Source organism: Chironomus tepperi, unplaced genomic scaffold (genome assembly GCF_022539635.2).
Source record: "Chironomus tepperi strain 1889 unplaced genomic scaffold, CSIRO-AGI_Ctep_v1 contig_33, whole genome shotgun sequence".
In the NCBI taxonomy this organism is placed as follows: domain Eukaryota; kingdom Metazoa; phylum Arthropoda; class Insecta; order Diptera; family Chironomidae; genus Chironomus; species Chironomus tepperi.
The window spans coordinates 1535282-1546012 of record NW_027226155.1 but is presented as its reverse complement, the minus strand read 5'-3'; the positions used below and the strand labels follow the sequence as shown (position 1 = coordinate 1546012).

General features: G+C 32.3%; 3 protein-coding genes across 3 annotated transcripts; all 3 read left to right on the top strand.

The window, feature by feature from the left end:
- Positions 1–332: 332 nt before the first annotated feature.
- Positions 333–1399, top strand: Prx6a (Peroxiredoxin 6a). Its single transcript, XM_070644887.1, has 2 exons — positions 333–581; positions 713–1399. Exons 1-2 carry the CDS (start codon positions 459–461, stop codon positions 1247–1249), a joined length of 660 nt encoding a protein of 219 aa, XP_070500988.1. The 5' UTR covers positions 333–458; the 3' UTR covers positions 1250–1399.
- Positions 1400–1440: 41 nt separating this feature from the next.
- Slbp (Stem-loop binding protein) lies at positions 1441–2519 on the top strand. The gene is made up of 4 exons (XM_070644899.1): positions 1441–1537; positions 1603–1680; positions 1743–2170; positions 2227–2519. Exons 1-4 carry the CDS (start codon positions 1535–1537, stop codon positions 2369–2371), a joined length of 654 nt encoding a protein of 217 aa, XP_070501000.1. The 5' UTR covers positions 1441–1534; the 3' UTR covers positions 2372–2519.
- Positions 2520–2685: 166 nt separating this feature from the next.
- vtd (RAD21 cohesin complex component verthandi) lies at positions 2686–8803 on the top strand. Its single transcript, XM_070644820.1, has 14 exons — positions 2686–3750; positions 3817–3883; positions 3938–4028; positions 4085–4329; positions 4391–4413; positions 4472–4532; positions 4590–4683; positions 4857–5066; positions 5571–5574; positions 6060–6338; positions 6404–6519; positions 6575–6743; positions 6801–8312; positions 8498–8803. Exons 1-14 carry the CDS (start codon positions 2776–2778, stop codon positions 8624–8626), a joined length of 3975 nt encoding a protein of 1324 aa, XP_070500921.1. The 5' UTR covers positions 2686–2775; the 3' UTR covers positions 8627–8803.
- The last annotated feature ends 1928 nt before the right edge of the window (positions 8804–10731 follow it).

The window sequence follows — 10731 nt, the reverse complement described above, 5'->3', positions numbered from 1 at the left end:
ATGTTAGCCGGAAAACCACGAAGCATATGCCGTAATAAGTGTGTTTATGTGAGCTGTGAATTAAATTAAATCAAGTCCAAAACATTTTTTTGAATATTTTTCAATAACGGACATTTTTGATTTGAATTTTATGCTAAAACACAGTTTTACACCCCTTTTATAGGAAAATTATAAATTTCACAAATTAATCATCAGATTACAGAATGCAAAGTCATTGGCATGTCTATAACAAATCATTCAGTCACATCACTATCAATACTGGACTTGTCACATTTCCATCCGCATCCACAAATTTCATTTCATTTCAGTTCATTCTTTGACTGTATGTGTGACAGTAAAATAGTAAACAACAAGAAAAATACAGTGCCTATATAAACAGCTCAACGCAATTTTCTTCTCATTCAATTCCCGGCTTTTAACCTTTTCGCTAGCAAAACAGTTACTTTAAACAAATTACAATGAATCTTGGTGATCAGTTCCCTAATTTCCAAGCTGATACAACAATTGGCAATATTGATTTCTACGAATTTGGAGGCGATAAATGGACAATCTTGTTCTCACATCCAGCTGATTACACGCCGGTAAGTTTAATTATCAATAAGTGACATTTCATGTATTGACATTTCTGTGCCTTATTAAGTGCTGTCGATTTATTAATTTGTGTAAATATTGTGAAATACATTTTATCATGGTAATTTCATATCTAATCTAGGTCTGCACAACTGAACTTGGCCGTGCTGCTCAATTATTTGGTGAATTTGAAAAGCGCAATGTCAAACTTATCGCATTATCATGCGATTCAAACGAATCACATCTTGGCTGGATCAAAGATATTCAGGCATACAATAATTTAGAGGGAGACTTTCCATTCCCAATCATTGATGACGAGTCAAGAGAACTAGCTGTCAAATTGAATATGCTTGACAAAGACGAAATTGGATCTAAAGGATTACCATTAACATGCCGTGCTGTCTTTATCATCGATGGAAGTAAGAAATTGCGTGCATCTCTTTTATATCCAGCATCAAGTGGACGTAATTTTGACGAAATCATCAGATTAGTGGACTCAATGCAATTGACTGATAGAAATAAGGTGGCTACACCAGTTGACTGGAATAAAGGAACATACTGCATGGTCGTACCATCTGTTGCAAATGCTGACATTCCATCATTATATCCAAAAGGCGTAGAACACGTACAAGTTCCAAGTGGAAAGGACTACATCCGTAAAACTCCATGTCCAGAATAAATACTTAATTGATTGGGGTGATTTAAAGGTCTCGGGAAAGTATTTTTGATAACCGTACTCGTGAAACAAATGGAAATTTTTATCTCAAGATAAGAGAGTATTAAGTAATAAAGTTTTTGAAATTCAGGTCCTTTTAACAGAAAACTAAAATTCAAATGTTTTAATTTCACAAACTTTTTTTTTGATTCGACAGTTATTTCCCGCTTAAAGTTTGTCGACTTGTTTACTATATATATAGCTAGCTTACAATCAGTCCTAAAGAAATTAAATTAATTAATAATTAAAATGGTAAGAATCATATTATAATAAGCCTAATCTATGAGATGTCTAATAAGCTTCCCATTCATTTAAAGAGTAACAATCAAAGTTGGCTAGATTTGCTTGATTCAAGCAATTCAAGTGATGCATGTAACAAAAGTCTAAACAAAACTGTAAGTATTTTCTTATTCCTTTGTATAACAGTGGATTATATATTACTGTATTATAATTATAGCCAACAGATATCAAAAACAGCTCATTTAAAGCACACGACGATGAAGAAGCACAGTTTATTGAAATCTTTGATGCTGAAAACCAAAAGAAATTTGACAAAATGACTAGCGATAAAAAGATCAAGTCACCATTCAAGAGGCGTTTAGAGAATGAAGTCACTGAGAAGCAAGTAGAGAAAAAGTTCAAGGAAAGCAATGATAAAAATGATAAGCAAGCAGAGGAAGAAGATAGTGATGATGATGAGAACAATAAGAAGCCAAGGAAGCGATTTTGCAGTGAAAGAAGTGAGAGTTCCAGTAATTGCTCGTCCACAAACTTTGTCAAGCAAGAGATTGAGACAGATCAAGCAACACTTGATAGACGACAAAAACAAATTGATTATGGCAAGAATACTATTGGCTATGACAATTATATGAAGGAAGTGCCAAAGTAAGTTGATTTTGTGCATTAAATTAAGAATTTCACTAATAATCTTTAATTTACAGGCATAAACGGACGCGTGATCATCCAAAGACGCCTCCAAAACATTTGAAGTACAGCAGGAGAGCATGGGAAGGCCTAATCAAGTCATGGAGAAAGAAATTGCATACTTTTGACCCCACAAACGAAGATAACGATGTGCAAGATTAGTTAATGCAACAATTTAGGATTTTTAACAGTTTTCCTATAATATTTGATTAATTTTAACATTTTTGGGTTTTCTCATTGAAATTAACAAGGACATTAGAAATAAGTTTCTGATAAGTTCAATAAATTAAATATTTTTTAAAATTGAAAATTTTACTGGTTTTTATATTTTTGAATTTTCGCATCACTTTTTTTGGAACAATATTCAAATTTCCAAATGTTGCTGAGATTTTTCTAAAAATTATTGCAGAAAGTTTAATTCAATTATTTCCACAGGTCCGTTCGCTTTAGTCACTTATGCACAGTTTATTTACTACTGTTTTGTAGAGTTTTTGGAGAGAAAAACAAGAGGAGACTTGATTGTTTTCATTAAAAATCAAACAAAATACGCTTTTCGCAAAATATCAATGGAAATTCAAACTATTGATGTTAAAAATGTTTGCAGATGTTGTGTATTGCCTACAAGTGACCTAGAATTAATATTCGATACGTTCTATGAGAATGAATTATTGTCAAAAATTCTTCTGGATGTTGGAAAGATTGAAATTAAAAATGACGGCTTATCCAATTCAATTTGTCAAGCATGCAAGATAGCAGCAATTAATGCATACAAATTTCAACAAATGTGCATGGAAAGTGACCGGAGTTTACGAATTTTAATTGGAACGTGCATTAGTGAGAATCATGAAGATCCAGAACAAATCAAACAAGAAGTTTATCAAGTGAATGCACAGGATATAATAGCAGATACATTAATTGAGGACATAAAACCAATAGAAACCGACGAATTGGAATATGAAGCAACAGAAGAGAATGAAAATTATATGGAAGATGAGTCGGATAGTGATTTAGATACTAGTACGGAAGAAATATTTGAGTGCTCTAACTGCTCGCAAACTTTTAAGACAAATATCAAGCTAGAGAGTCATATGAGAAAATGTTCATCAAAGGAAGTGAAAGATGAAACTGATGAAGAGGATGAAAAGCAAGAATATCCATGCACAGAATGTTCCAAAGTATTCAAGAAAGCATCTCTACTTGCTAGACATAAAAAGGCTCATGATCCTAACAAAAAGCCACACGAGTGTGCTAAATGTAATAAAAGATTTCCATCAAATGTAGCACTAATGAGACATGACGTCCTGCATTCAGACTTAGTAGAAAAATCAAAATTAAATAGAGACGAATCCCAAGATTTTATATGTGTGGTTTGTGGACGAACATTTAAAACAGCCGATAATCTTGCGACACATCTAAAAGTTCATAAAAACAAGTCGGATGAGAGTCATGAATATAAATGTAAGCTATGTCACGATATATTTCCATCATTTTCCGATATATTAAGGCATTCTAAAAATCATGTGGAAAATGCAACGCATCAGGTAAACTATAAATTTTTGTCAGTGGATTCTCAACCAATTTATTGACTCTTTGGGGATATTTTTCAGTGTGCTATATGCAATAAATTATTTGCAGTTGGAGATGAACTCATTGATCACTTCTTGCGTCACAAAGGTATGGCCTGCTTTTTCATTTTAAGAATTTATTGAATAATGGACTTTTTTGTAGGAATGAAGCCACACGAGTGTCCAATATGTCAAAAAAGTTTCCTAAAGCTACACAAACTGAATGTCCATTTGAGGACTCATTCTGAGGAAAAGTAAGTTCCATTCCTTATTCAACCAATTTCTGCTGTTAATGAACGTCTAATTTCAGACCGTACCTATGTCCAGAATGTGGAAAGTCGTTAAGTACTAATGAAAATCTCAAAAGACATCTGATTCGACACACTGGCATCAAACCGTATTCCTGTAATCTATGTCCAAGTCGATTTGTCTTTAAGTCTGGTTTAACATCACACATGAGTACACACAGTGGTTTGAAGCCATTTATATGTGCGACATGTGGATCGTCATTTACTAAGTCGTCGTCACTTACAAAGCATCATAGAATTCATACAGGTATCTGATTACATCCATTTCTTATTTGAATAGAAATTTAATGCTAGATATTCTTTTTTAGGCGAACGACCGTACGTTTGTGAGGTAATTTTGAACAATTGACTTGTTTAGCATTCATATTTAATGACAATAACTTTTAAAGGTTTGTGGCATGCGATTCAATTCATCCGATCATGTAAAACGTCACATGCGCACCCATACAGGTAAATAGAATCAAAATGATAAAATTATGCATAAATACTTAATATTCATTATTTTAGGCGAACGTCCATACAAATGTCAGTACTGTGACCGTTCATACGCGCAATCAAATGACTTATTAAAGCATATACGAGTTCATGTCGGAGAAAATACGTGAGTACCCTATTCAATGGAACTGAATCTTATTAGATTAAATTAATCCTGGGATTAAAAATAAATCCTTGGATTTAAAATGAGTGTTAGTCACGCTTGGATTGAGTCACTCTTTCCCACACAAATGATGAATTATTTATGAACAATTACATTATATCATTACTATATTTTAGATACAAATGTAATTTGTGTTCGGCAGCATTTAGACTGCAAGCACAGCTAAGAGAACACTACAGAATTCATTATGATGTCGAAACGTTGCGAAGCATGGAAGAATCAGCTGAAGAGAAGCCACAAATGTCACAAATTGAGTTGCTTGCTGATCAACAAAGAGTTCTTCAACAATATCAAAGTATTATAAAGAATGAAAAGGAATTAGAATAGTCTGTAACTTTATAAAAGAATCACTGATATAAAATCAAAATTTTTATGCATAACAATATTTTAACGGTTTTTTTGAATTTGGTTGCGTTTTACGTACGTAAAAATTTTACGTATTCAAATTTGACCGTTATTTTAAATTTTTGTCGTTTTTCTAGCGATTTATGATTTTTTATGCTGATTTAAAGCATAATAATATGTTAATTTTCTAGATTTATGCAAAATTTTGCTATGATAATTTATGAAGCAAAATGATGTCAACAAAAATAGTCAAAAATTGATGATTTAGCATTTCTGTTGGGATTTTAGCACAAATTTGTATATTCACACTGGATCTTATGCCTTGAATCTTTATAATTTTGTTCATTTACCTTATATTTGAGGAATATTCCATAATATCTTGATCCTTTTGATGATTCTTGACATTACACATCCAGCACAATACATCTAGTTCAAAATTATGCTTCTGTACATTAGAAAATTTTCTCCTTATTTTCATCATATAGCATGGTGTGAATATATCTATGAATGCTTGCTGTCTTCTAGAATATCTTAGCATTTAGCATTCTAGTGCTATAAATTTAGTTAGCGTCTAAAAAAATAAATTGAAAAGAAAAATAATTCAAAAAATTGTGAATTATGTCTTGTAAAATCGTTTTTTAAACCTTTGACGAGAATTAATGTGTTAAATAACTGGAGTATTTATTGGATAAAGTAATTATAGCCCGTACTTTTGACATTTTAACCGTTTTTATGTCAATGTTTATTTTTTGAGCGCTTATTGAACTATTTATTTATTTTTCACTCCCAAAAATCATTAATAATGTTGTAATCACGATATCATTGATTTTTTCATACCTTAAAATCATTATTTACTTCTTTCAACTGGATCTAATCGTGATTTAATACAAAATTTTATTTTAGAATTTCACAACTGGATGTTTTTGTAGCTGTATAAACAAATATCTAATAATTTTTTTATTTACAGATTTTAAATTGGATTTGACTGCATAAAGATGTTTTATGCTCATATTGTATTAGCAAAGAAAGGTCCGTTGAGTCGGATATGGCTTGCAGCACATTGGGACAAGAAATTGACAAAAGCTCATGTATTTGAGACAAATATTGAACAATCCGTTGACGGCATTTTACAGCCAAAAGTGAAATTAGCTCTACGAACATCAGGTCACTTACTTCTTGGTGTTGCTCGAATTCATTCTCGAAAAGCGAAATATTTACTTGCTGATTGTAATGAAGCATTTGTTAAAATTAAGGTAATTTATAAAATGAATTGTTGTTCCTTAAAGGATATGACTAACCGGTGAAATTTTTATTATAGATGGCCTTCCGTCCAGGAATGGTCGATTTACCAGAAGAACATCGTGAAGCTGCCGTTAATGCAATCACATTGCCAGAAGTTTTCCATGATTTTGATACGGCATTACCAGAGCTTAAGTATGACTAATTAAATCTTAATTAAGTAAATTTTACATGCTTTTCTGTATTATAGTGATGTGGACATCGAAGCTCAATTTTCTATAAATCAATCAAGAGCTGATGAGATTACAATGAGAGAGGATTATGGCTCACTACCCATGAATATGCATGATGACGGTTTTGGTGAAATTGGGTTTGATGGAGCTGATTTAGTCCGAGATGGATTGAATCCAACAATTGATGTGAGTATCCTTAGATGTTCTGACTGCTCATGTACTTAATATTCGTGTATATTCTAGGATGATTTATTTTCGGACACAATCGGCACTCAAGGACCAGATATTGATCAAGCTAAAGAGAATTCACGTACAATGCTGACACATCCATTAGATGATGACTTTGGGGACGATTTTGGCGAGTCAGGTGGATTATTTGAAGGAGATATATTTGCTGATCCACCGACTACATTGGATGAAGCTTCAGCACCAGCAAATCAAGGAAATATGACCTCAAGAACGGACGATGATTCAGAGGATGATGGAGGACATTTTGACGGTGGTGCATCTCCTGCATTATCAAGTACTAGTTCAAGACCGCCATCTACAATCGGAGCACCCTTAACAATGAATCAATTCAATACAGATGGACCACCAAGTTTTTTGAATGATATAACTCAACAGCCAGGAACAAGTAAAGATCTTATAAATGACATTGATGACACAGAGAAAGAAATGGTACAAGAGGAGGAATCATTTGCATTGGCACCAATTGATGCGTCAGCATTAAAAGGAGTAACAAAAGCAAAACGTAAAAGAAAACTAATTATTGATGAAGTCAAGAATATATCTGGTGAGGAGATGAAGGCACAATTGGCAAATACAGCAGATATAATCACATCGTTAGATTTGGCACCTCCAACAAAACGGCTTATGAACTGGAAAGAAACGGGCGGCGTTGAGAAACTTTTTGCACTTCCTTCAAGACTACTTCCTGCACGAGCACTATCAAAAATCTATCAAATGAATCTTGTATTTACTACCGGTATTATTGAAGATTTTTCAAGTTTGGGACCTGCTGATATTCTTGCATTAGACACACATATCCTCGAGCCAGTATCAGAATCACCGTCAAAGAGAGGACGAAAACGAAAGAATCCAGATGAAACAGATGTAGCTGATTTGTCACTTCCCGAACCACTCCGAGATATTGCTGCTGATTTACCTCCTCCACAAACACCAGCACCAATTGAATTAAAGGGTGATCTTGGATTGGATACAAGTCATTCATTTGTAAATGAATTAATGCCACCACCACCATCAATAGCAAGTCCAAGACAATCATCAATGATGAGTATTCCTGAAATGACAAGTCCGCCTACACCTCATATTCCAGTTATTCCAATGACACCAGGAAATTTGGCGCATGGACTTGATGAGAATAATCCAATGTTGAGCGATCCAGCACTAAATAATTTGGATACAATACCAAACTTAAATGCTGAGACAGTCAGTTCAATTCTTGATGGTACAAATGGAATGGATCAACATTTCGCAAATATGGGATATGATGCACAAGCCTCACCATCAGGTGGAATCTCTGAGAGAATAGCAAATGATTGGAATGATTATGATTATCCAGCATCGGTTGGACAGACTGGCGATGAACAAATGGTCGACGAATCAATAGAACAGTTTGAGGAGCGTGTCTTGAATAAACGTGCTGCACAATTATTTGTTAACATTAGATCTAAGCTTCAGAAGCAAGAAAAAATCTATTTGTCAGATATGACATACAGGAACACGAAGAAACAAGTAAGTTCCATCTTTTTGTTCAGCAAATTTTTAATTTCATCTCAGTTCAGTTCATTTTTGAAAACCGTTAAATTTTTGAATTTTCAAAAAAAGGATTTTGAATTTTTGAAACCCGTTAAAATTTTGAATTTTCAAAAACCGTTAAATATTCAATTTAATAATCACAATTTTCATTCTTCTTGCAGGCTGCACAGAAATTCTATTCACTACTGGTATTAAAGAAATTTCAAATGCTGGACATCGATCAAGAGCGACCGTTCGCCGACATTGTATGCTCGCGAGGCGATGCATTTGACGATAATAAAACACTGTAAAAAGCTTTGTACCTAAAGAAAGTTTCTACTTATATATGGAATGTGATGCTACTTTCCCAACTCTACAGTTCAGGAGATGAAAAGAAAGCAAGAAAAAGTGTACAAAATTTATATAAATTAATTTATATGTTGTTCACTTGTTTCTTTTCCTTAATTCCTGACCGCAAAACACATAAATCAGTTAAATCATCATCATCAATCAGCATGTTTGTTGGAATGATCTGAATCAGAGAGGAGCTACAAAAACAAACAGAAAAAAGTTTCATTCATATATCAAAATAATGATTAATAATCTTATCAGAATTTTTAAAAGAGGACCAAATTCAATGTTTTTTTGCTTACATGTAGACTAAGAATTTTTAAAAACCAGTTCAAAGAGCTTCAGTTACTAATGAAATGAAAGTAAGGCTTACCAAAACTACTACTTATATATAAAGTAAGCATACTTTATCAAAGAAATAGAAGCACGTTCACAATTTCTACTTCATTAGCTTCCCAATTCCTTAAATGATACTCGATTATCGCTGTATTCAAACCTTAATCCAGCTGGATTTAAATTTAATCCAATCAGATTAATTTGACCGTTAAATTTAAATTTTGGATTAAATCCGCTGCCAACACCAAACATATTTAAAATTGTAAATATAATTTGTTGGAACTAAGCATGACCTTTGTTACTTCACAGACACACTCAAAATTGAATTTGGAACTCAAAAGAAATTTTCAAAAAATTAATTTGCAATTTTTATCACTTTCTTTATGAACGCAAAGTAGATGTTCCTTCTGTGATTTTATTATCTATTTTCTTTCATACATTAGACGACAATATTTTAAATATTAATAATTTTAACTAAAAGAGATTTCATTTTTATTATACATATACATATAAATCTTAATGCAAAAGAACCTTTCTCTTGTCATTTATCATCAAATTAATTTTATTATCTATCTATACTTTAAATGAAAAAATTTTATAAAAAAATCTAGCTTGTATGGATAAAAATTTATGAGAAAAAAGGATGGACAGTAATCTAATTTATTATAAGTGTTGTAAATTATCAATTTGTGTAATGATTTAAAGGTAAAATATTTAAAAATAAATGTAAGTTAGCAAAAAATCATGCATAAAAATCGGGTGTTTGACTTCTTTTTGGACTTGGGTCTCTGGATTTCAGCTTGTCACTTGGATGTTGCTTGAATGTGTCTGTGACATCAACTTTTTAATCTCTGGATTTAAATTAAATCCTACGTTAATCCAAACATTCCTTTGTTCTCTGGATCTTAGAAATTTGTTTTAGAACCTCCCTCACAATCAATGTGATTCATACCCTCTCTTAGAATGGGCCTACAACTGACTATAGCTATGAATACATTGCTGTCTATTACCAGTCTCCTTCCAAAAGTCCTTTTGTCACCTACTGGATCTTTCGCCTTTATCAAATCCAGACCAACATCTCCTTACAGTTACCTTATTTATCAAAATTAAACAGCAATCCAGCACCTTTTCTTTGCAAATATACTTTATTAATTCAATAATCAATAGCTTATTTTAGTCATACAGCATAATATTTCAGATAATTTTGATTAGACAAAATAAAACAAATAAATCTCTTATACAAAAGATAATGATGAGTTTCTTAAACTTAGTAATCAGGCTTATCATTCATAGCTCATAACTTTTTCTTGGCAATATAAAATTTTCGATTTGATAAACAAATGACGTAGCTAAATTCTTCATAAGCAATTGTTATTCGTTGTACAGAATTCTTTGGGAATACTGAAGGATCGAGGCTGGAAGTTAAGATAATGATTATTAAAGAAAATAAAGATGAATTAATGATTTTTTACCTTGGAGCTGAATTTATCAATTTAAACAATATTCCACTGGTTCTTTCGTCATTCTCTAGTTCTCCGCTACTTGCTAAAACTGCTCCATCCTCTGTCATCACTAGATATCCTAATAGGTTGGGTCCAATAGTGTTAAAAATATTCATTTTTAATCAAATTTTGAAATTTTTTTGTCAATAAATTTTTTGTTTATTTTTTTTTCACGAAATTTGACGAATATGCCAGACAGACAATTAATAGCAAAATAAATGATCTAA